At 53.7% G+C, this 25,047-nt stretch overlaps 8 protein-coding genes across 8 annotated transcripts; 5 read left to right on the top strand and 3 right to left on the bottom strand.

Annotated features, from left to right (window-relative positions):
- Positions 1–237: 237 nt before the first annotated feature.
- ACET3X_007076 (uncharacterized protein) lies at positions 238–1,119 on the bottom strand (the record flags this gene model as incomplete). Its single annotated transcript, XM_069453277.1, has 2 exons — positions 238–623; positions 672–1,119. The coding sequence occupies 2 exons, from the start codon at positions 1,117–1,119 to the stop codon at positions 238–240; spliced, it is 834 nt and encodes a 277-aa protein (XP_069305844.1).
- Positions 1,120–2,411: 1,292 nt separating this feature from the next.
- On the top strand, positions 2,412–3,229 carry ACET3X_007077 (uncharacterized protein; the record flags this gene model as incomplete). Its single annotated transcript, XM_069453278.1, has 2 exons — positions 2,412–2,606; positions 2,657–3,229. The coding sequence occupies 2 exons, from the start codon at positions 2,412–2,414 to the stop codon at positions 3,227–3,229; spliced, it is 768 nt and encodes a 255-aa protein (XP_069305845.1).
- A 393-nt stretch (positions 3,230–3,622) lies between these two features.
- On the top strand, positions 3,623–4,251 carry ACET3X_007078 (uncharacterized protein; the record flags this gene model as incomplete). The annotated part of the gene is made up of 3 exons (XM_069453279.1): positions 3,623–3,678; positions 3,734–4,063; positions 4,143–4,251. The coding sequence occupies 3 exons, from the start codon at positions 3,623–3,625 to the stop codon at positions 4,249–4,251; spliced, it is 495 nt and encodes a 164-aa protein (XP_069305846.1).
- A 3,740-nt stretch (positions 4,252–7,991) lies between these two features.
- ACET3X_007079 (uncharacterized protein) lies at positions 7,992–10,328 on the top strand (the record flags this gene model as incomplete). The annotated part of the gene is made up of 3 exons (XM_069453280.1): positions 7,992–8,183; positions 8,282–8,514; positions 8,654–10,328. 3 exons carry the CDS (start codon positions 7,992–7,994, stop codon positions 10,326–10,328), a joined length of 2,100 nt encoding a protein of 699 aa, XP_069305847.1.
- Positions 10,329–11,199: 871 nt separating this feature from the next.
- ACET3X_007080 (uncharacterized protein) lies at positions 11,200–11,981 on the top strand (the record flags this gene model as incomplete). The annotated part of the gene is made up of 2 exons (XM_069453281.1): positions 11,200–11,359; positions 11,632–11,981. 2 exons carry the CDS (start codon positions 11,200–11,202, stop codon positions 11,979–11,981), a joined length of 510 nt encoding a protein of 169 aa, XP_069305848.1.
- Positions 11,982–12,094: 113 nt separating this feature from the next.
- On the bottom strand, positions 12,095–17,109 carry ACET3X_007081 (uncharacterized protein; the record flags this gene model as incomplete). The annotated part of the gene is made up of 9 exons (XM_069453282.1): positions 12,095–12,532; positions 12,608–12,675; positions 12,741–12,870; positions 12,929–13,054; positions 13,505–13,824; positions 13,883–15,214; positions 15,923–16,145; positions 16,198–16,891; positions 16,940–17,109. The coding sequence occupies 9 exons, from the start codon at positions 17,107–17,109 to the stop codon at positions 12,095–12,097; spliced, it is 3,501 nt and encodes a 1,166-aa protein (XP_069305849.1).
- A 648-nt stretch (positions 17,110–17,757) lies between these two features.
- Positions 17,758–20,217, top strand: ACET3X_007082 (uncharacterized protein). Its single transcript, XM_069453283.1, has 2 exons — positions 17,758–18,754; positions 18,802–20,217. The coding sequence occupies exons 1-2, from the start codon at positions 18,217–18,219 to the stop codon at positions 19,107–19,109; spliced, it is 846 nt and encodes a 281-aa protein (XP_069305850.1). The 5' UTR covers positions 17,758–18,216; the 3' UTR covers positions 19,110–20,217.
- A 2,195-nt stretch (positions 20,218–22,412) lies between these two features.
- On the bottom strand, positions 22,413–24,728 carry ACET3X_007083 (uncharacterized protein; the record flags this gene model as incomplete). Its single annotated transcript, XM_069453284.1, has 6 exons — positions 22,413–22,849; positions 22,896–23,052; positions 23,103–24,219; positions 24,271–24,476; positions 24,524–24,618; positions 24,671–24,728. 6 exons carry the CDS (start codon positions 24,726–24,728, stop codon positions 22,413–22,415), a joined length of 2,070 nt encoding a protein of 689 aa, XP_069305851.1.
- Between the last annotated feature and the right edge of the window lie 319 nt (positions 24,729–25,047).

Genomic DNA, 25,047 nt, shown 5'->3' on the forward strand with positions numbered 1-25,047 from the left:
ATAGGTGGGCTCCAAATTTGGGCGGGAAGAGAGTCGCTTCTGCCTCCGCTCAGTGAGCGGCTATGAGTGCAAGCTGAAGCAACGATATTCCGACCTAGTCTTTCACTCAACAGTACTCGCTGCAACGAGCTGGTGAAGTACGTAATGTTGTGCCGCTCAAGTATCGCTAGTATAGATATCTCGCAAGCAAGATACTATGGGTCTTTCTAGGCGTCCTAATTCCATCGCGATCAACCCTCACCGTCTCTTTGGTGGCCTCATGGTCCACTTTTCTCCAGCCTCGGTCCTTTTGAAATATCCAGCGCATCTGCCTTTTTTTTCCTGCATATTCCAATCATTCATGACAACCCTGTGCATCATGTATAACAGTCCCATCTTCACCGTAATTTTCCTCTCTGTTGAATCAAATACATCGGTAAACTTGATGGGATCTGAGTAGAAGAGATGTGGCTCTTCCAAGACATCGACCATTGCAAACTGCGGAGGCAGGTCGGGTTTGCGTATGTTGATGTCAACCTCTTCGACGCATGTGTCGATTTCGAGACGTAGAAACATGATCTCGTCGCTGCTGACGAGGAAGCCATAGCTTGTGCTGAGCTTCAGCATGCACCAAGCTACATCTCCTACAACGATAGTCAGTAGAGATTCTTATGTGAGGACCATGTTCCTACCCAATACGCATCTCAGGCTTCCCCACGAGTTCTTGTTCGCCTCCGCAATCGCCCAGGTCAACGCTCCCAGCCTTCCTCCCAAATACTCTACATGACCGATCAGTCTCGGCTTCGACTCCATGTTCCGACCTGCAGGCCTCGCGCGAAACCGGAACTTTGGCCCGAGTTTGGGGTCTAGCATAGCTGGATCAAGTAGAATGCGTTCCGGCTGCTTGTAAGTATCCAATTGCTTCATCATCGATGTAGTAAGCATTTTGTTGTAGATGATCTCCACAATTTCCGCCACCTCGCGTCGAAACACATCTTCCAATCTCAAAGGACCTGTGTAATCTTCTCCGACAGTGTTATCCATACCACCGTTGCCTTCTTTGATGGCACCGTCATCGCCAACTGCGCTGTCTTTATCGCTGTCGTCGTCTTCGTCGACTGTGGCGGCAGGTCGTGGCATACGTATTTCGTGATGTTTGAGTTCGTCGAGAACTGCCTTGCAGCCTGCACTCTCCCAGTGATGTATCACATTAGGCTTGTATTCTTTCCAGTGATGTAGATAGCCGAGGTACCAACGTCGTAGTCCTTTGGCGGGTCGGAATAGTGGCTCATCTGGTTTCGCTTTGGATCGGTGGTCTGTACTGACAGTTTGCAATATCGCTGATTGGATGCTTGAAGGCTCCGGATCGGAGAGATGCTCGTCAGAGGACGCCGTTCCGTGCAGATTTGTGTCGTGCATTGATAATGATAGGCGGGATAACGATGGATGTTGTATGTTGCGAGTATTGAAAATGTGTGCAAGTGGTGAGAGTAAGTAAACATGTTTTCGCCATGTTCCTGGGGGTGCAAGTGCCCGCTTCTGAAGTGCTGCTCGCGATTGCTAAATTTGCATTTCCTCTTGCTGCAGTTGAGTGATTTGTAGATGGATGTGGCGATGACGTTAGAGTTCCGGGCGCTTCCAGTCCAACAGAAGATTAGTGCTTCTCGTGCAGAATATCTCGCATCCAAGCGGGCAGCTGTCGTGTTCTGGTTTCGTTGACTACTGTGTCATCGACAAGTCAACAAGACAGGACCGTCTCCTGCAGTGATGTCAACAACTGAACCCTACAGCTAGGGCCTCTAATATTGGGGCGCTCGCAATAGCATTGCCACGATAAAACCAAGTTTTGTACTCCCAGGGCGTGCCAATTAAAATCGAAGACTGAGATATCGGCGTGAACCCAATGGCCAGAGAATGCACGGCCCTTGGACATGGTCGACATCTCGGGAGAGGGCTCGACCGCAATACTTCGAATGAAGATTGTACGGACGAGGGTAGTATCTGGGAGAGCTTCAAATAGCCCTCGTATAAGCTCCTACGTACATAGTGTAGTATTTTCACAAGGACGGTTTGGACGTGCTCATAGCACCCACTCCGCAGAAGCAAGTCTCGTCCCATCTCATCTAGATGGAAGGCCATGCATGTAGACGTGTATTCTTCTGACTGGAGTCTCGGGCGTAAGGTATACTGTTGTTGCTCGGGGTTGGCAATAAGGAGTCTCGAGAGGAAGAGGGACGCAAGATGGCAGCTTTAGCCGAACTCGCGGTGTCCCGCTATGACAACATCGTGCCGAAGTCCGCCTCCATATCCCAGCTTGCGCAGCCTGGCATCCTGTTTACTACAAGCACGCATAACATGTTTTCCACATTCGTCAACCATATTGTTCGTGCAGCTATTTCGCCCATTGACTATCCACCGACGTGAATGAATAAATGTACGCGCTCACGCTAGCGGGAATACCCATCGCGATTGGGGCCAACGAGGCGGTGCACCAGCAGCGGCTGCTAGATGAAGAAGCTGAAAGTGATGAGCGCCAAGAAGAATTTTATCTCGACGTGTTTTGTGATGCAAAGAGCAGGAAGAGAGACGAGGTACATGGGGCGATGGTAGTATTAAAAGATGGAAAGGTACGTGACCACAATGAGTCGCCCCACGCACGAGACTAACAAGCGTGTAGGTACGGCTCTGGCCCAAAGACGCAGAGACAGGGTTGCCCAAACCCGGTCCAAACGATGAGCCGGCACCACACCCCTTTACAGGATTCTATCTACCTTTTCCGTCTGCGGATCTGCCGCACCGTCCTATGCCTGCGGCACCTGTCCTTGGCCTTGTCAGTACCATACCAGCATGGCGGCCCTCAGCACCTTCATCGCCTGCTTCGTCTGCGCCCTCTACACCTTCGCCCGTAGCTCGCAAAGCGCCCTCGAGGGCCACAAAGCCCAAGCTCAATTGGCTCTACGCAGAAAAGACAAGTCGCGAACTGCGTTATGGTCCACGTGCAGAAGCGAAGAAGCACAAAGTCGGACCGTGGGACTGGACGGAAGATGAACAAGGATTGACTTTGGACGGAGAGGAGTGCCTTGTTGCTGTGGAGGAGGAGAAGGGCGGGTATGGTTGGGCCGTGTACTGGGACAGGGAGGATGACTGTCTGAAGGAACAAGGGATAGGGAAGGACAAGAGGGTACTGAGGTGTAGCTTGGAGAGAAGACTGGTGGAAGAGCAGAGGGTTAAGGGATTGGACGAAGACTGAATGGCTGGCATGGATGTCAAGCAGAGGACTTTTTTGTTTTCAAGTGCATGCAGACGATATTGAAAGAATGCTTAGCATAGTTGTATGCTCGCCCGTGTCGTAGTCGAGAGTTGTGTGAGAGCGGGTTCAGCCACTGGGCTCTGATTGGCTGCGGGAGGTTGAGCGAGGGGCGGGGAAAGGGAAAGGCATGCACAGGCATCCCCACGTGTCAGGACGCGGTTGCCGGGCAGACGCAGGGAAGTCAACACAACATGCAATCCACGCCGTGCCTGCATTAGACTCGCCGTCTCCCACACGCGCTGGACCACCTGCCTGCACATTGCATACTCGTCGTCCCCTACCTACCTCGGACATTGGCATATACCAAATCACACACACACACACACACAAAAGATGGCGCTCTCATCCAATGGACGCGGAAACGGTGCAAACGCCAACGTCGCTCAGCGGTCAGTCGTGCCATGAAAAAGGCCACTGTGGGCGCTCGTACTAACGCACGCGCAGCCTCCAAAAGGAGCTCATGGACATCATGACCAAGCCCACGCCCGGCATCACCGCCTTCCCCGACGACGAAAACATGACCGTGTGGACGGCCACCATCGACGGCCCGGCCGACACGCCCTACGCCAACCTCGTCTTCAAGCTGTCCATGGAGTTTGCCGCAAACTACCCCTACAGCCCGCCCACGGTCCTCTACAAGACGCCCATCTACCACCCCAACGTCGACTTCTCGGGCCGCATCTGCCTCGACATCTTAAAGGACAAGTGGAGCGCCATCTACAACATCACGACTGTCCTGCTGAGTCTCCAGAGTCTGTTGGGAGAGCCGAACAAGTGAGTACACACCCACACACACACACACACACACAGTATTGGTCGAGACGGGAGCTTCACCGTGCTGACAGCAAAACAGCTCAAGTCCGCTCAACGGCCAGGCTGCAGAGCTCTGGGACAAGGACCCCGCCGAGTACAAGCGCCTCGTTCTTGCCCGCCACAAGGCACCCGAGGAGCTCGACGCCTGAGTGCCTTTGCCACATCTACTCTCACCCGCCGCTGCCTCACGGCTCGGTGCGTCTGACCTTCGGTCCGTCGCGCGCCTGGCGGCACAGTCATTGCGTATTTTTTTTTTTGGAGCGAGGCGTTGAAAACGGCTCAGATGCTTGTCGTCATGCGTTCATGGCATGCCATGCGTCTAGAACGCAGCTGTCGGTTCATGAAACGGAATTTGCTTTTTGGTCAACAGTCGCTGGCACGAATAGGCTTGGAATGGCGATTTTGGCGAACCCGAGACCGAGTCCACACTCAAGACACTGAGGGGCTCGAAACGTTCCGGAACGTCTTTTGGCTTCGGCATGGAGTTGCACCAGGCGCTTTGGATTGGTTCGCGTTGCATTGCGATGGCGTGGGGATAATGTCAGGACATGGTTACAGTGCTTGATATTCATGTCCTGCTCGTTACGTCTTCAAAGTTTACGAATACCTACAACGATTCTCCGACTCACAACACGTCCTGTTTGCCCATGTTATGCTGAGTCATGTCGTAGTACCATGCACCAAGTGGCTGCTGCTTCTCATACCACCATCTCTGGCCGTCACCCTAACACGCAGGAAACTTGTGGTAATTATCGATGCGCAACTGTCCATTCAGACAGAGCAAGCATACAAGGGGAACAATAACTGCTACAGTGGCCTCGCCAGATCGCTCGCCCTACGCCACTGCCGCTCAACGCGGGATCCGACCAGGGTCACACACCTTTCGACTTTGCACACGCGCCCACACGCCCACGCGCCCAGCGCCGCCGCCAGGGCCCGACCTGCACATCAGTTGATCACCTCGAAAATCGCCGATGAGGCCATCGAGTCCTGCTTTGCTTTTCCATGTACATGCTCAGCTGCGTGACGCACCGTAAACTCACAAATAGAGATTAGATGGGTCGGAGCGCGTGCATAATGGCGTCCTGAAATGGTGGTGTGGCAGTGGGCTTGGGAGGCTGGGAAAACTCGGCCTTCGGGGGGGTGGGAAGGAAGGCTGAAAGGGAAGGTCTGGCCTGGGTGAGACGCCATGAATACCGCCGCAACTGTTGAGGCACGCCAGAAGCCGATAGGCGGGCATGAGCACTAAAACGACGTTAAGCGCAGGGCTGACGTGATGTCGCTGTGGCTGCCACTGTCCGGCGCCCAATCTCCCGGCGACTCGTATGCGTCGCGCGCGTAGCAAGGAAATGATGCCGACTTGCAGTCGTGTACAAGGAGGGCAGTCTGCGGCGTTGCTGACGTGATGTTGATTCTAGGTCCATTTTCGCTGAGGCGAGGCTGTCTGCGTTAATAATTCTTCGCACAATATAGGGGGCGATTCAGGTTCCGTCATGGATGCGTTGCGCGGCTTCCTGTGCCGCCAAATCGCGGAGAAAAGTAAAGTGAACTTGCGGAGTGGGCATCAGCCTCGTTTGTCAAAGGATACAGCATACATCCGATGGTGGACACGCCCCGGTTCAATCGGGTAGCACGAATCAAACCAAAAGCGAACATTCAATTGCTCCAGAGCAGTCATGTGCCGACTTTGCTCAGTCGCTGAACGGGATTCGGGACATTTATTCTGGACCGCTAGATCGGTGAATTACAGTTTCAAACTCAGACTCTCAATGCGTTGCTTTTCGAGACAACGTTGCACGAACGAGAGGCAAACTGATCGAAAAGCAACCGCACTGACATGGTTGTACGCAATTTCCATCAAGATTTGATGATCTTGTGACGGAGGCTTGTGGTACCTCATCTATGTACCCCGCCATGGCTTCGCAACGCCAATATCGCCAGAAGACGGGGTCAGGGGTGCAGATATTATGCCTCAGATACCTTCCAGAACACGGAAGCTCTCCATATTGGAAGACGCTCTGCATACCCGCCACCGCTGATTCTGGAACCGATAGCTGATCGTTGCTGATCGTTGACATTGGCCATTCGCACAGTCTGCTTGCTGTGTTTGTCAAAAGGGCAACACTGTCAAGCGATAGCGACTGTGTATGCAGGTCAGTGTTGATGTTGCTGCAGGTGCTCGGGAGGGTAGAAGCAACCACAAACACACGATTGCTCGTCCGCCTGCGGCCGTCGTTACTCACGCACATGTCGAGTAACCTGTTCGCACACGCATTCGGTTATTATTGCTGGCCGCCGAACCGGACGCGATGTTCCGACGCGGACGGATTCTAGTCTATGGTTTAGTGTCCCCCATATCGCCTGACGCTGCAGCCGACGACGCTCTACGAATCACAGAATCGGGCCTGCCTGCTGGCGCACACTGCTTGGAGTGGTTCGTCGTAGTCGCAAGAGTGTGGCTGACTGCTAAAGGTGGGGTGTTGAGAGAGCATGGCACGACTCGTGCAGAACCTTGTCGGGCAGAAAAGTCCGCGATCAAGTCGACTTTGAGACGCTCACGAAAGCTTGCGTAGTGGCTCGCGTTTGCAGTGTCGATGATGCCATGTCAGCTTTCACAAGTGAGTCGTTGGAGCAAGCAAGCTCCCCACTCGCAGTGGATGGTTCCGCAGACACCAAAATAGGTCAGGCTTGGATGACCCTGTTATGGCGCCTCCCGATGAAGCTGATCTAAGCAGCACCGAATCCGCCATGCCGGATGACAGCGCGGGTGACGCGATGCCCCCAACCGAACGCCGAAACCCATGAGGTTTCTTGCAGGTCAGGCGATGCGCCTTGGTGGACGAGGAAGCCTCACTGACATGATGGAAGCAGGCAATTCCAGGCCAACGTGAGGCATGGCAATGCTCGCGTCTCAAACACGGACAGACCAGGTCGGATTCGAAACAGGTACAGCACACGCCCTACCCTGCCTGGAGCACCCGGCTCCCAAATTCCGCGCCCGTCGTTTTTAAAACGCACAGCCATTTGCTGCCCGCAGTTCTGCCACGAGTGACGGTGGGCCCGCCCAGGCTTGCCAGACCCAGCACACCGTGCAGCGTTGGTCGGTCAGCGTGTTGGCATATGGCACAGTACGTGCTGGAGATGCAAAGTCTCGAGTCGAGTACTGGCCGTCTATGTTGTTTTTAATTCGTGTTGCATGCAGCGACAGGTGAAGCGTCTTGTGAAGAGGATGGCTGTTTTAATAAAACGGAACAGAACCAGTGGGCGTGGAGGGCAATGCCTTGCAGCGGCCACAGATTGAGGTAGCACGAGGTACCTTGCAAGCGGGCCGCCGCTGGATTTGGCACCCTGAAGCGTAATCGTGCCATGCCTCGACCGCCCTGGTCGGCACCACCGCCTTCTGAGGAATGCGAGCTCGCCCAACACTACCACCCGCTCAGCTTCCGTCGAGCCTACCACTCTTCACTCGTGTGTGTGTGTGTGTGTCTATGTGTGAGTGCACGACATTGTTGCTACCATCGTATTGTCTGGTTCACCCAGCCGTTCCTCTTGTGCGTGCCAACCAATCGTTTCAGCACCGTACCTTGATATCCGTGCACGCTTGCTCGCTGGATTCCGGGCGCGCTATGACATTGACAGTCTGACCTGTCTGACGGTCCTCCGAGAGCGCCCTTTGTTCGTTCCTTCGTCCTCCTCGAATCTACCAACGCCTCACTCAGACATCAGAGCCCTCTGCGACAGGCCTCTGCCTCGAACCCGGCAGCACTGCTTGCTCTCCGCTCAGTGCCTGGGTGCTCTCTCCATGCATTGCTTCTCCTAGCGACATCCGGGTGCGAGCTTCACGCCTGTTCCACCTCTTCTCACAAGACCGACGGCCAGCGATACCAACATGGCGACGTCGATGCTTGCCTCGGGCGGCATTGCCCTTGTCGGGGCTCCGGATAGCGACTCCGGACTTAAGGACGGCAAACAACCGCCTGTGCAGGCCATGCAGGTGGACATTACCCAAGACATTGTCGACGAGCTCCTAGAGAGCGCCAGGAGCGGGAAACCGCCGCAGATCATCTTTGGACGGACTCCTGTATGTGTGCACAGTTGATGCTATGCTCCTCGTCACGCGTGCTTCGACTTTGGGGCGTGGTCCGGGAACGACGCGAGCTGGGCTAACCACAACAACAGCAACTCAAGTACGGCGACAAGACGCACATGCTGCAGAGCAGCACCGAACTCCACCGATACGAACTGTACAAGTCCAGCGGGACTGGCAGCGACGACCGCCTCGAGTTTGCTGGTCTGATCCACCACAGCCTCTTGGTACACAAGGCCGAAGATGTGACGGCAGGCGTAGACTCGGCGCTGGAGCAGCTCAGGAGTAACATGGCAGCGATATCAGAGTTCAAGGAAGCCAACAAGTATGCCTCCCCGGTATTCCCATGGCTGCCCGCGATCTTTGGCATGCTAGTCGCAAGACTCGAGCACCCCCTTGTCGCACATGCATGTCGTGACGACGCAGTGTTGTGTATAAACCAGGACTGACAGAGACTGCTGCAGAACTATCGTGGGCGATGCTGCTCCCGGCCGCACACCAGCCCATCGTCGCTTCCCTTCGACGGGCTTCAAGGCACACCTCGCGCCTTCCATCATGGGCTCGCCCCTGCTCAGCGCGCCTTCCTCGCCCATGCACAAGCGCCCTCCCACTTCGCAGCCGAGCAACAGCCACGACATGATTGTCGCCGCCCTGCGCGTTCCCGTCATCCACCTCCTGGCTCGCTCGCCCGCCACAGAGGCCTCGCTCGCCGCCACATGCCGTGCCTCTCTGGCCATGATACGCAACGTCTTGCCCAAGATAGCCAAACGCTCCACGGCCGATGCCGACAAGTGGCAGCTGACGGACAAGTCGTTCCGCGAGCTGAACCCCTTCAAGTTCCCCTACCAGACCGCCGAGGACCGCCAACAAGCCATTGACGGCGCAATCAAATCGTTTGACCGCCAACGCCTGGCCAAGGACGACAAACTTTGGCAGATTCTGCTTCCCCGTGACCAGAGAGGCCAGGGCATATGCCTGTCGCGCTCGACGGTCAAGGCCCCAGAAGCCAAGCCCAAGGCCAAAGTGAGCACTCCGATGCACAAGATCTCTGACCTCACCAAGAAGAAGCCCGCTGCGAAGAAGGCTGCTGATAAGCCTGCTGTTGAGAAGAAACCAAAGGTAGCAAAGGAGCCAGAGATCAAGCCCAAGTCGTCCATCAAGGAAAAGTACCTGGCTCGTGAGAAGGAAAAGGACAAGGAAAAGGAGCGGGAGAAGGAGAAAGTGAAGGTGAAAGACATTACAGCGGTGAAAGTGAAAGAGGTGAAGGAGACACCCACAGCTACCGCCCCCACCACCTCAGCATCTCGCCCTGCCGCACCTTCCAAACCCAACGTCTCTGCTACTGCCGCTTCAGAAATTCGCACCAAGAAGGCACCCGTCCCCGAAAGCACCTCCAACCTACGTGCAAAGCCCAAAATGTCTGGTCGCGATGCACAGAGGGACCGTCCTACCAACAGGCCCTTCAAGCCTACCATGCCCATCAACACCAAACCAAAAAATCCTTCGCCGCTTTCCGCCTCACCGCCTGTAAATGCCAGCGACTTTGAAGACTCGCACCCAGTCCACAAAGCTCTTGCTGCCGCTCCATCGCCCGCCAAATCCGCTGCTGGCAACTCGGACAGTTCGCTCAAGCGCAAGGCCAACAACATCGACAGCGATATTCACAATCATCTAGCCGTAAAGAAGCAGCACGTCGACCGTCCGGCCGCAACCCACACACCCTTGCACGCCAACAGCAAAGCCATTGGCTCTACGCCGTCCAGTACCAGCTCCATGAAGCGCAAGTCGGACGACTCATCCTCGTCCAACACCCCCACTACTGCGCCCAAGGCCCGCAAGGTTGCCAACATCGACACCGGCCTTGCTTCGCGCTATCATCACAACAACCCTCGCGCATCTCCAGGCGCTTCATCAACCTCGACTACCTCACCCTCAATGCCCAGCTTGAGTTTCCGACAAACAGTCGAGCTTTCGCAGAAGTTCCAGAAGTACTACAAGAGATACGAAGAGCTGTACTGGAAGCTGACCGAAGCGGAAAAGCCGCCGACCGAAGCACAGAGGAACGACCTTCTGAAGATGCACAAGAAGCTCGAAGAGATGAAGAAAGAAATCAAGGCCGGTGCCGGCGTGCACCGATGAAGACTCACGCCACCCTGTCGTCCATGACACTGCGCCTCGTGCGCGCATGATTTACCACAGTACAGCTTGCATATATACCCACGGCCTACCCAGTCCCATGAGAATGGCGGCGATTTGCATACCCCAAAAGGCGTTTTGGATCTTTTCTATCAGCGGCGTTTGTACGGCAAGACTTGTGAGGGATGCATTGGAGATACGGTGTCTTGCATAGTTATTTCTCTTTCTACGTCTACCAAAACGTGTGGGTCGTCTACGTTCGCTTGCTATATCCACGACCGCGATGAGTTTTAATGCCGTTGGTCACGTAAAAAAATTGTTTACAGCCTCCGCATCAGTATAGCATCTTAGATCTCGAATATTTACGAATTGATGCTGTCTTTACACAATCCACTGACTTTGTTCCAACTTTGTGTGAGCTCACAAATGGACACTGCCACCATGACCCACTTGCGCCAATAAGTGCTGACGAATCCTGACTAGCGTCATATGCTTCGTATTCGGTCAAAGGGCCGCAACCTGCATGGAAATGTCTCCCAACACCTTCAGACGTGAAGGAATAATCACTGCAATGGATCCGCCACTCCCACCGATCCTCGCAGTCGCATCACAAAGTCTGGAGATCAGCGCGTCGCCGATCGCGCCCCTCCCAGACCCGCAACCCGGCAAACCTGTGCGGCGGCTACGATGGTGTAACAGCCGATCGGGCAATCCCATGGCTGGGGATCTGCGGCAGCTTACCCCCTGGCAAACGTCATCCATCCAGCCCTATGCGCGCTAAATCTCCGCTTTAGCACTTTCTTGACGCCATCTTGAGCACCACATTCCACGAACCATAAACCATATAGTCCGCATTTGCTTCTCCTTCTCCCCAATGCGCCTCCTACGCAATCTAATTACCAATCTCACACGTAACGCTCCAAAACGCGACTTTGCTCACGTCCACGACGTGCAGATCAAGTGGGAAAGAGCACCAGTACAGAACGGGAAGAAGCAACAACAACAACAAGAAGCTGGCAATATGTCATTGAACGGTATGTACATTTTGGGGTCGAGTGCTGGGGAAGGGGAACCGTGTATCAGCACTACGCATTGGGCATTCCGGGTGTTTAGGGTCCAAACGGTTACGCGATGCCTGCATCCCACATTCATTCGCATGAAACAGTTTTATCGTTCTACTAGAAAGATCTCCAGGCACAGCGTTTCAGCATCTCCAACGTCGCACCGTTTCTGCACTGCAACGGGAGAAGCTAGGAGCTGTTTGCGATTTCTACAACGAAACTTATTCACTAACCCTTGACACTAGTTTTCAAGCAGCCACTCGCACTCCACTCCACACAACCTTTGACGGGATTCACCCGCTCAGGCTACTGTGAAGTGCCCGCCTCAGATGCTGGTAATCACGCCATAGCAGGTATCGTGTCCAAAGAATTTCTCGACTTTTCTGCCGCACGTGGCAATGACCTGCGTCAAGTGGGACTTAGCGATGGCTGCAAGTGGTGTCTCTGTGTAAGTAGGTGGAAGGAAGCGTTTGATGCCAGGACAGGCATGGATGATAAGAAAGTGCCCAAGGTTGTCTTGAAAGCGACGAATGAGAAGGCGTTGAAGGGGGTCAGTATGGATGATTTGAAGGCTTTTGCCGTGGATAAGGAGTAATGTGGAATGGAATTTCTTCGAGGCTACTCTACTACATACAGTAGAACATCATAGATGAATCACGGACTGAGAAGTTGGTACGCGTCCTGCGATTGCACAGCCTTCTGTTGGTCTCACTCGCTCTCCAACAGCAGTATCCAGGCATCGAGATCCTGGCTTAGAGATGTCAAGTCCTTCCCTGGCGATCTGAGTTTCTTCACTAGCTGCTTGATCATTCGACCGACCCATTCCAGGTACGCAGCCTTTTCGTCGGGACCAACGTGTGCGAGCTTCCAATGGGCAGAGGCAGTAGCGGTAGCAGTGGTAGTAGTGCTGACAGTAGTAGCGTTCGCAGATGTCGCAGTAGCAATCTCGGGGGTAGTGTCGTCAGCTATCATGGGGCCAAGAATGGCGTTCATGACGAGGTACCGATCCCGTTCGTGAAATCCCGATACCCTGGCTCCTAGGTAGTAGGCTTTTGCCGTTATGCGGCAGGCTTTGGTGTGGTCATATCCCTCACAGAGATGGTAAAGATCTTCCTTGAAGCGGACATCGATCTTCTTGCGGGATGCCTAATGGCAAAGTTAGTTGTATGTCCGAGGACTCGAAGCACTGAAAGCAGGCATAAGAAGATGGGTAAAGCCTACGTGACTGAGCCTCCCCTGAGTGTGGAAATTCCAATAGGCGAAGTCGTGGCGAATGCAAGCTGGTTTGACTAGAGTTGGCTGTGTTAGTGACTCCATCTTCATCCCGTACATGTTCATCAGAGGCACGGCTTACAGTCCCAGCCAAGCGGATCATCATCAGCATGAGTGCATCCGTCACTCCACCAGACCAGATCGGTGACTCCCTGATCCCCCACACGGTTGTTCCACATGGTCATGAAGTCCTCGAGGCGATAGTTGAAGACCTGCAAGTACGAAATCAGTCCATGCTTGATATGTAATGTGCCCATGAGCGCAACATACCATGCGGTTTACAACCTGTTGTTTAAATGTATGAGGTACGAAGTTCTGCTGCAGGTCTTCTTCTTTGTTGTCTTTGTGGGCGGCTACGCCGGCGAGAAGGCAGCCTGCAAGTGCCAGGTGGCGGACCTGGAACAAGGTTTGCAACCTCATTGTTGATGGTGACAAGGTAAGAGTGAATAGGGATGATGGGACACAGAAGGAGTGTAGAGAAGCAGAAGAAGGACGACAAGCGCGTTTATATAGCTGATCGGAATCTCAGAAATCAAAAGGGTTTAAACTAGTTCAAGGGTCAGTAGGACCCCGTAATACCTTTTGCGCCAGTTAGAGAACGCCCGTCGCTAATGCATAAGAAGATGATAATGAAGCAATCCAACAGCATCACAATGCTAGAATGATGTCTACGATACTGGCCCCGTAGCTCCAATCAGCTAACCAGCTCGTACACCGTGCAACTGTGTCTTATGCTCAGCCCATCAACAGATGCTTGACTCCACTTCCGACCCAAACCAAACTTCTCGCCGCGAGCAAGCCAGGTCCAGCGTAGGCAGGCGGACCGATGCCCCTGAGTCCACCTACCCCTCTAATACCCAAGTCGCTCTCAACAGGGACATTAGTCCTACCCTTTTGTAAGATGGCGAATCGGAGGAGCACTTCCAGACACGTGATGCAGATACTTAGCACAATGAGTGCAATGACGATCCACGTAATCTTGGTCATCTTCTTATCGCTGATGGAATCAGATAGTATCTCACCCAGATCAAGGAAGACTTGGCAGCGCTCGTTGAGCACCTGGATACGGGGTTTGATCTCGAGGTATTCGCGCACGGCGGTATATAGCGGATGCAGGGTGGGCTCCGAGTCCCAGAAGAAGCTTGGGGTGTCGAGCATATTGGATGCTAGAAGGCGGTTTTGTTAGTAATGGGCGGGGCTTGAGAGAGTGGCCTGGCTACGTACATAGGTTTACTTCTACACGGCTGGTGAAGAGCTGTCCAATCATCTTGACCACATCTGTCCTCCCCATGCCCAATTTGCCCGTCAATGCCAAGCGTTTGGGTACGTATTGCGCCGCCAGCATGGTCCGGCTCATGCCCTCTTCAAAGAGACTTAGCTTGGTGCTCTGCGCAATGGCGTGGCTCATGGCTAGCTTGATCATATGGTCCCCGCTCTTGAGCGTAATCATGTCGTTGTACACGCGCGGGCGTTGGATTTCGGGGTTGTATTCAAAGTGGAACTCTTCCGTCTCAAAGTCGGACTCGGTCAAGGGTCGTGTTGCGATGGAGATGCCGGTAGCGGTGGCGGAAAAAGTGAGATCGGCCAAAATGTCCTTTTCCTGCTTCTCTGTAAAGTTCCAAAAGACGACGACGCCGTACGAGAAGACGAACATCTCGCCGAAGCTCAGGGCGTTTGGCGCAATTCGCGAGGGTTCCGACGAGTCTCGGCGATGGTGGATGCCGTCCCAGGGCTGGTCGAGCTCGTGGTCGTCGCGAACGTAGTAGGTCTCGTCGTCGCCAAAGTAGCCTTCGTGGTGGTCGCGCTGCTCGTTGCGCTCGATTTCCTCGTCGAGGACCGTCTTGCCGCCGGGGCTCTTGAGCGCAGGGCTGCTGCGCACGCGGTAGCCGTCGCTGCCGGGCAGCAGCGGCAGGTGGTAGACGGTGTAGAGACAGTCGTCGTACAGCTTGGTGCGCGCATGGTGCGTGTCCTTGACAAACTGGGCAGTGCTCTTCATCTTGTAGGCCTGGGCGGTGCAGTAGGCCGTGACGCGCGAGAGCTTGTCGGTGCGCTTGGCCTTGGGCAGCCGCTCTGCATAGCTCTTGTCGTTGGGGCCGCCCTGGGGCGTCCGCCGCGCGAGGTCGTCGTCGGTGGGCGGGCCTTCGTACTCGTCCTGGTCGAACTCGCCCTTTTCGTCGCCGTCGTCCTGGCCGGCCGTCTCGGGCAGGAGGACGAGTTTTTCGCTGAGCTTGCTGGAGCGCGTGGGCATGTGCTGGGGGATCAGGCGGCCGGAGAGCCTGGGGTCGAGCGGATGCCGTCCGCTGGGGGTGCGCGTGTGCACCATGGGCCGGCTGCCAGGCGGGCCGCGTCGTTGTTGTTGCGAGGGAATGTCCGAGGCGTACTGCAGGATGTTGTCGACGGAAATCAGTCGCGCGCCCGTCGCCTGTCGCTGTCCCGCGCCTGGTCGTTGGGGTGCGCGAGGGGCCGTGTCGCGCGCATCCGTCATGAGCACCGTCGGCCCTCTCTTGCTCTTAGCTGTTGGTCCGCTCATTTTGCTGCTGGCTGCAGTCCACTCGCCTAGTCGCCGTAGTTGAACGACACGTCGGGCACCGCAATCGTCACACCCACGCGCGATGGAGAAGCGAGCGAATCCGAGTCGTCGATGTCTGGCAAGATGCTTTGGTAGAGATGCTACACTGCACTTGTTGCGGCGCGTCCTTTTTGCCGATGATGGTCGTAGAGGTACAATCTGCGCTGCTCAATCCCGGGCCGCGCTTCACGTCATTGCGCCTTGGCGTGCATGCAGCCTTGACAGCTGCGCTCCACATGCTAACGGTTCGCCAAACGTCAATCAGGGGTGCATACATACTCCAAGACATGCTGCGCTCGACTGCCTTCACATGTCATCTGGCCACTACTGACGAATACTATCATATATTGCATGTTATATCTCGCTTGACACCCGCGGTTGGATCGATGGCTCATGATAAACGCCTCGACACCATGCTCCAAACCGAGAACAGCCGTCCATAACCAGAACATGCCCAATCCAACCTGTGCCCCAACAAAACAAATGAAATGCCTGCTGTAGGTCGTGTGGCGACGAAGCGAGGGGGTATCTTCTCCATGTCCCCGCTGGTCCGTGCATCACCTCCGCGCTTCTCCTTCTGCTGCCTCCGGGACTGATCCCATGTTGTGCAGCTTAAAACGCCAAAAGAATAAACAAACATTACATCCCATAACAGAAAACAGACCGTGTAAGCGCCTTGAATCACAGACGCTTACCGGGAACGAAGATGAAGAGGCAGCAAATAGCTACCGTCACGGCCAAGAACATGACGAGGACGGTGAGCGAGCGTCGGTTCAGCGTCTTCTTGACAAACGGCTCCCTGATCTTGTTGAAGTCGAAGAAGGTGTACTCGCTGTACCCGGCAATGGCGATGATGGGGTCGAGCATGTACTGGTGTGTGAAGATGAGGTAGATGGCAATCGTAAAAGGAAGTATGATCTGCCTATAGCGTTAGTCGACATTCTCAAAAAGGGAGCGGGCCATGGCATACCCAGCAGCGTGTTCCTCTTGACTTGTCCAGGAAGATGAGAATGAACGACGTCCACACAGCGGCGAAGAAGCTGATCAGCCCCAGGATGAGACGCAGCATCATACTCTGCGGGACGAGGTTGCCAAGGCCCTTGTTCTGTAGGAATCCTGGATATGCGTCGCGCTCCATGGCTTGGAACACGTAGTCTTTGGCATTGTCAAACAGCTCAGGATCGGCGCGCTGCTCCTGTCCCTCAATGGCTTCTTGCACCTCGGCGAGTATACTCTGGGGGATGATGATTTCTCTCTCCGACCCAGGAAGCAAGTACGTGTACAGAATCTTCTCGGCCGATGCCCGCAAATCCTCTCTCCGTGGCTGTGAGTTGTCAATGGACGAGTTCTGGCCGGGCGAGCTCGAATCGCCCGGGGTATCTAGTACGTTCAGGCTTGGACGCGGGAACTCGCGGCTCTGATTGCTACCCTGGCTGTTCTGGGGCGAGTGGTTACGGCTTGGGTGGTCAGAACGGAGAAAGGCAGACAAGCGCTGGTCAGACATGTTGTCTGCCTTTTCGTTCGAAGGGCCTTCTCCGGCGTTGTCCAGTGCGTAGGACGAACGCTTGGAATTCCGCTCGAGATCTGGTGTCTCCTCAATCATGCTCCTGTGCAGTCGTCGCACATAGAGCCGACACAGCTGCAGGTGTTGCGATACATCGAGCCTGGCGGCGGTTAGCCTCATCCGCAGACCCGGACGCCGAGTGGCTTACCAGAAGTCTAGGTAGTCAACAGACCGTTGTTGGTCTCGCATGTAGATGTAGAAGGAAAAGAGGTCTAGCGGCGCAGTCGTCTTACGACTGAGCACTTCAAAGAGCGTCGGGAAGCGGTTGCGCGTTTGGCCGGGCTGGTGCTGGGCATCTTGGGGGTCCTCGTAAGACATGATTGCTGTCGGCCCGGGGATGCTATGCTAACAAGAGGCGCGCGACAATGGTCGCTGTGACGTGAAGAACGGCAGTTATCGATAGATGCAGGGTCTGGCGTAGGGCTGGCGCCCAGCGTGCCGGCGATTGTTTGCCTGACTAGTGTTGCGGTTGCTGGGCGAACGAAGGGGAGCTTGATGGCCGGGCGGGTCGGAGCTTCAGTGACGACGTGGTGGTGGTGGATGCTGTTGGAGAGAAGCAGGCGACGACGACTGTGGCCGTGGGGTAGCGGTGTCTCTTGGGCGTCGCGTGCGCCTCGACGTGTTGTCCAAGCTGACGTGAAGGCGGGAAATTAGGAGTGAGGTCGGCACCTCTAGCTTGGCGCGACGGTTGGTGGAGCGAGCGGCCGTGGCTTGCGATGGAGTTGAGGCGCGCACTGCACAACGGGGGGGATTACGATAAGGAGCAACACGTCACATGAAACTGCCGTCAGCTATCTATGCGCGCCCGAGTCGTTCAGATGAGCCCGCGGATCAAGTTGTGCGAGTTGATGAGGATGGTGCATGAATGATGCCGTCCGTGTACCTGAAACGCGAGGCAGGTCCAGAAGGGCCGCGACTGCACAATTTCACGTGATGATCCCTGCCGCTCCAGGCACTCACCCACAAGCTCAACCGGCAGCAACCGTTGATAACGATACTCGAGGTCATGAACGAAACCCGGAGAGCGCATCCAGGAAACAAATAGTCGCGTTTGTCATCGTGATTCAGTGCGCCTGTACAAGCCATGGACTTCTTCTGGCGATCATCGTCCTTTAGACGCAGTACGGGGACCTGTCGACGTTTGAAGCTACCGCTTGCTTCTGCGAGTGCGAGCAGTGTATAAGACGAGCAATCTGTGCTGGAAATCCCACACGTGCTTGCTGGAAATCTCCAATGATACTCACAGACAGCACATTAGCAACTTGATGGCCACATAGGGCCAAGTTGCCCCAAGGCAGCAGCCCTAGGCATGAGGCTGTGGCTGGCTTCACAGCTCGGCGCAGTCTCTACATAGCCCCTCGCACTTGGTTTTGATACATATTTCCTTTGCGCGCAACCAGAGTTTCATTACAACATACATCAGCAATGGCGGCTAACAAAGTATTGCCTGCAGGCTTCAAAGAGGATCTGCTTCGCACCCAGGAACGTCGAGAACCTCCTCCCCCATCCACATTCACGCTCCCCGATGGATTCCTCGAGGGTCCAGCGCCCAATCTAATAAAGTCTAAAGTTGATTTCAAAAAGGCTGGAATACTGGAGAATGAGGATGCATGGGCTGTCATACTCGACGGTGTTCTGTCAGAGGACGAGTGCAGCACCTTGCTACAAGCAGCTGAAGCGACTACAAACGGCACGTGGGAGAGAGCTATGGTGAACATCGGCGGCGGCATGCAAGCCATGTACGAAGACACGAGAAAGTGTGGTCGCATCATCTGGGACAACAAAGACATCATGGCCAAGTTATGGGCGCGGATAGAGGCGTCGGTGCCTGAGATTCATCGCTTGCAGAATTGGGCGCTCGTCACAGGCAACGGTCCAGCCAGGCGGGGAGAGACTTGGAAACTAACAAGACTGAATGAACGTGGACGCTATCTCAAGTACACCGGTGGAGAGTATTTCAAACGTATGTTTGGCACTGCATTCTAAGGTCGCAGCTACTGACGGAGTCAGCGCATTGTGATGGCACATATGAGACGCCAGACCGCACAGAACGCTCGTATTTCACCCTGCACCTATATCTCAACGATGCAGTACTGAAAAATGGTGAGAGGCAGCTCCAAGGCGGCGCCACTACATTTTTCAACGGCCGCATGGACCGCCGTATCGATGTTGAGCCAAAGGCTGGACGTGTCCTGCTCTTCCAGCATCGCTTCCTCATACATTCTGGCGACGACGTCGTGAAAGGCATCAAGTATACGTTACGGACGGACATCATGTACGCGATGGAGAAGAACGCAGCATCAGAGCCGGGGGAGTAGACGGCTCTAGCAGAGGATGCATGAAAAGTTGCGCAACGCGTGGTCGCTCGGGTTTGGTGGGTTCGCGTGGTTCTTTGTTAGCAGTATCCTTGAACTAGAGTTGATCGCGCGAATTGCGCACTTACATAGTAAAAAAAGTAGTGAACGGCCTGCCTCGCCAGAGTAATCAGAATCGAATGATACCATGCCCTCTTTCGCCAAAAGGCTACTCAAAGTCAAGTACGCCGCGTATTGTACTACAGTGTCACCTTGCTCCCGAAGGATCAAAGCACACAATCTTCGCACCGACTCCCATAGGGACACCAGTTCCACAACGCTCCCACCCAGGCAGGAGCGCGCTTTCTGGGCCCTGAGTTTTCTGATGCCGGATGCAGACGTGAGTCACGCCAGGCTCTTACGAGCAGTACAGCCACAAGAGGGCTTGATGATGGTGAAGATTACTCCGAATTTCTCATTTGCAGGGTGCGACGAGCTCCGTAAAGAGCGTCTGTATGTGTGCAAAGAAACGCAGCGTTGGCAAGGCAGGCCGTTGCAGAAGCAAGAAACATTTTTGGCGGGGTTTTGTAGCTCGCGCGCTGCCGCGCTAGCGTCGGCTAAAACTGCGCCCGTGACGCCAATCCACGTGGAACCCGTCTGTCTCCTTGAAAGCTTGCCGTACTCGTCATCTCGTCCTTTGCATTGCCTGTCCTGATCTCAGCTGCTGTTCCAAGCTGCCAATAGTACTATGTGCTTGGACGCATGCAAGTGGATATGGCGCCCCCGTCGACTAGATCCATCACACATGGCCAGGTTCCACTTCATTCATTGTATATACATACTATAAGTGGTATCAATATGCATTTTACACAATTTCCAACTCACTATCCAATATTTATCCCCTCCTTGCATTCTCCCTTCCGAGCTTTCATACTCTTCTACACGCTGCCGTTACGCAACTGCATCACTACTCTCGTCTACCTAGCGCCTTTAGGGAAATTTCGACCAGTCACTCGGATCTAAGCAATCATGTTCAACAAGATCATCGGTTACTCGAGAACGACTTTCCTCAAATATGGCGTCGTCCGCGCTAGCGACCATGATAGGTTCAACGATAACATGTGCTCTTTCTGTACGTACTATTGGCCATTCTAATGCAATACACAAGCTAATACGCCTAGGTCGGGATTCATACCACGAAGACCATCGTGCTGCCCGCGTCTCGTCTTGCGACCACGTATTCGGACACGATTGTCTTGAAGAAATGACCAAGGGCCCGAACGGGGATCTTTGTCCTATCTGTCGATCTCAATGGTTTCAGCCCCCTGGCCCGACTCTCATATCACGACTCTACAAATGCCTCTTTGTAGGCCCCAGGCTATATTTGGTAACTTTGATCCATCTCGCAGTATACAAGATCGAAGCCAAGATCGAAGCCATGAGCCATACACTTCCGGCCTGGATGCAGTCCGTAGGTCACAACTTGTTATACGCGTGCAACGTGTATCGCCAAATCGACTCCATGATCAAACATTTCACCAACCTGTATGCGAGGAACCCAGGTTTGAGATACTGGATCATGTCACGGGCGATAAGACATAACAAATGGGACCTGTTCTTCATTAATCGCTGCTTCCCCTTAGCTGTTCAAATGGCAAACTCAGCCCTGACGAGCATAGGTATGGCGCCATCAAGCTCATGTGCGCAATTTCCGGCATATGTACTAGCGTTGAACGTAGTCAGAGTCAACACTCTGTTGATGTACGGCGTACGCTCTCGACTCAGGAGTCGGCGGGATCGTGCTATTTTCGTATTCATCACAGGTCTGGTTTTGACGCTTCATTCTTGGGCAGTTATCGTGGTATTCGAGACCGCTGCCGAGACATTCCAACAGGTTAGAAACTGATCGGTAAAGACTTTGGTGTAGGTGGACACCCTCGAGTCGGCCGCGATTATAGACTATGAAGTCTCTAGACCTAAAGATGACGTTGATGGAAGCTGATGGAGAGCTGCTGAATAGTGAGACGGCACTACATGATGCTGAAGAGGCGTCTTTTTGGAGTGTTTTCCAGCATCGGTCTCCCAGATGTGCAACTTCACGAAGCAGTTCATCATCCATTGAGCTCTTTGGTTGCATCCCAAAGCCTGCTACATAGATTTCTCTGTATTTTATCTCAAACCACTTTCGCAAGGTATATCGACTGTCACTTGAATATGCTTTGATGAATATTAAGGAAGTGAATTCGTTGTGTTTATCACGACAGTACCTGGGTAAAGCCCCTCCTTGGCTGTGTTTCCAATCACGTCCCACGGATCCATTTTCTTGTCAACCAAATTCCACATGTAGTGCAACTTTCATTTGTTCAACTCGAAAGACTGGTTGCGCGGTAGCGAACCACTCAAACACCATACCTCGCTCTCGGTTATCTCCCATCTACTCAATCTCGCCGCACAACTTACATTCCTCACTCTCTCAAACGAACTGAACCTACCAACTTTCATCCAACCAGCATCATGTTCGAAACTATCCTCGATCGTCGCGGCATCACGAAAGAAGAATTTCTGGCAACACGCGTCTTTCTAGCAAAACCCACCGACAAGTTCAACGATAACAAATGTAGCTACTGCTGGGGACCTTACAACGATTCCGGCCACCCTGGCATACGCTTTCGACCTTGTGATCATGTTATAGGGCGTCCATGCCTTTACACAATCATCAACTCGCATGGTGGTCATGTCTGCCATATCTGTCGGACCCGTTTGTTCTAGCCACGACCAACCGCTCTCGACGGTGAAGTTCAGATAGACTTCAAGAACTTGTTTCTCTTATCCTTTATCATTTCAGGATGTTTGTTTACTTTCGGAGCATTGGTCTGGGAAGGTCTACAGATTGGAAGAGACTTCACGGAATAAGTTGACGTCGGGAAAGGCTAGCTAAATGCGTAAGACCCCATGGTGGTATACAATGTGGGCTGGATACATGGTTATCCTCCTACCGTCTCAGGACGCGCCTCGGAGCGGATTTCTGCCACACCTAAATTTAGGCGAGTATAGACGCACACCAAGCGCAGGCAAAGCCGATCTCGATCTCCGTCCCTTCATTCCACTCTCGCCCTTCCCGCAACGGCGACAACTACAATGATTCTAAAGCGCTGGTTTGTGGCGTATTGCGTCCATCCCAGCATACACACAATACACTTTCCGTAGGCTCGTCCTAGTCCCGTGCAGACATATCTCCTCAAATGAACGTACGGTACCTTGAGAAATGCGAGGACGCGTATCTGCATGTTCACCGGACACTGATATAGATGGCAATACAGTCTTACTCTACCACACACTTGATCGGTTCTGCCGCGCGGGTATCACCTGAGCTCGGACAGCGTTCTTGTTGTCCCATCTTGCCCAGTTCATCCCCATTCTACCATTACTTTGGCTGTTTATTCCTCTCGCACGGTCATGAGCCATACCATAACTTGATACTGCCGGCAAGCTGTTCATCGGGAAGTCGGGGGCAACAGCCATCGTGTTCGGATCGGGCGGCCCACTCGCTTGCCATTCAACCTTGATAGAGTTGTCTTTCGACAGCTTGGTGCCGTTGTGCCATAGTTCGAAGGATAAATCGGCAGCACCGAGGTTTACTTTGACAACGTAATTAATGCGGTGGTACTTTGGACCGGAGTTCCACCAGTGCCGGTTCTTCAGTTTGAATAGGGAAAGTGGGAGGGATGAGAAGTCTGACTCGATGTTGCAAATTGAACGACACGCTGAGGTCGTTAGTACAACTATTCGTATTGCGGCAAGAATGCATACCGTTGTTCATCACTATCGGAAGCTTAGATCTGTCGACTTCCGTACAGATCACCTCCGTAGGGTAGATCCTGGGAGGATTAGGATTCTTGGACGTCGCTGGCGGGCATTTTCGCTGGAAACTCTTGACTATCGGATGATCACTTGACACAGGTTCGCCCTGCGCTGATCAGCTTTCTACCGTCATCTCAGACTGTCTGGGTGCTTTACCTGCTTGATGAACCAGTCGATACAGTTCATGATGTACGTCTTCTTGTCCAAAGGGTCCACTTCGGTCTTCATCCCGTCGTGCGCGGGGTCGTAAGGATCGTACAAAATCTTGCACATCGTGCCGTAAGATGCGCGACTGCATCGCCATCCAAGAACCGATTGTCCAGTCTTGAGTTTCTGGACACGATCGGCCACGTTGCCCTTGCACACGACGAGTTGGGGATCGGGAGCAATGCGGATCTGCATGTTGTTTGCATTGGATTGTAATGTGTAGCCGCATGCGTATCGGTTCCGTAAACAATGTTGGACGTAGGCAGAGTTACCGAGACCACCACTGAGGACGAGATGAGACACTTGTTCGGTTGGATATTTCTGTCGGACTCGGGAGAGCTGCTTGTCCATCAAGTCAAAGAGTTTCGACACCTGGGTATCGAAGAAGCCCTTCAAATCGTCTCTCTGAAGATGCATGTCTCCGTCGCTGATAGCGTAATCCTGGTTCGTGTACGCTCTATCGAGCTTGGGTACCCGTACTGCGAAAGACTCAGTGTCCATCAGAGACTCCTCCGAGCCATAGTCGCACTTTGCGTTCTGATATTCCTTCGAGATTCGCATCTCCCATGCAGCTTGATGAATATCGATTAGTCCCATTGGTTGCAGTTGGTCAGCACGCTGTAGTCGCTGCAGCACCTCTTTCTCGAAGAGGCTGTCAAGTTGCGCGGCTCCGATAGTGGCGCCAAAGACTACGTCGATCTGCTCAAGACTGATAGAGCTACCGTGTACATTCTTCACGCGAAACACCGAGAGATCTGTTGTACCCCCGCCTACGTCGCACACGAAGAGTATCTCGTTCTCCTTGAAGATACCCGGCATGCTGCGCGCTGTGTGTACTGCAGCCGCCTCTGCTTCTGTCAAACCAATTGATGCCCTGTGGTTAATACAAGAACCGAATCCAGCCGCTGAGATCGTCTTCCGGAATCGTTCTACGGTTGGTATTGGCTTCCAGGTCGTGGGTACCGAAAAGATGAACTCGATGTTTGCGTCTTCCCATCGGCTCGCGAGCTCCCCTCTCAGCCGGGCTTCAACGGTACGGTATAGGTATCGGAAATAATCGGTGTACCTGTAATATTGATCAATCGACCACGCAACCGATCTTGAGCGAGTATTTTACCATTTCTCCACTTCGTGTATGTGTGGTACCTTGGAGGGCTCACCCGACTTTCTCCGCATCTGTTCTAACAGGTCCTCGTCCAGCATAATCTTGAACCACTCCCGACTTTCGTACCCTGCACCACTACTCTCCTGTGCAGTTTCGGCCAGAAAGCCCCATGATGAAGGTGTTGCTGAGTCTTGAGGGTATACGAGCAGTGTCGGTACCTGTAATGGTTCAGTTGAGGTCTCGTGTGCGCAATCAGCTTCCTCACTTTATTTTCATTTGCTTGCGTCCTCCCCGGCCAGCGTTGAATGTGTCGGACATTATCGGATCCGGTGGCTACGTTGCAGTACGCGACACCAGTGCCTGATAGTTATATGAGCATTGCGATATCAGCGAGCCACAAGTCCATACTCACATGTCATCCCAAAATCAATGGAAATGACCAGATCTGGCCGGGGCCGAAATTGTTCCATGGTGAATGTATGCTGCGTAGGAATGATTGATGAACGGACTGTTACTGTACACCATGCAGTTGGAATTTGCGAACCTTCTGAATCTAACAGTGGTCATTCCGAGTATACCATGTCTGAACTTCGAAGACTAGCGAGGCCGAGACATGATGAATCTGTGTTTCTGAATGTAGACAACATATTTTCGGCTCAGCCTCGCGCTTCAACTCGGCCAAAAATTCGAGACCGATCTAGAAGATTACTGCATGAGGCCCGCTTTGGTACCGTGTAGTAGGTGGTGGTGGCGCACAGTTTTGTTTGATGTGCCAGAATTAGATGCTAG

Source organism: Alternaria dauci, chromosome 6 (assembly GCF_042100115.1).
Source record: "Alternaria dauci strain A2016 chromosome 6, whole genome shotgun sequence".
Taxonomy (NCBI): Eukaryota; Fungi; Ascomycota; class Dothideomycetes; order Pleosporales; family Pleosporaceae; genus Alternaria; species Alternaria dauci.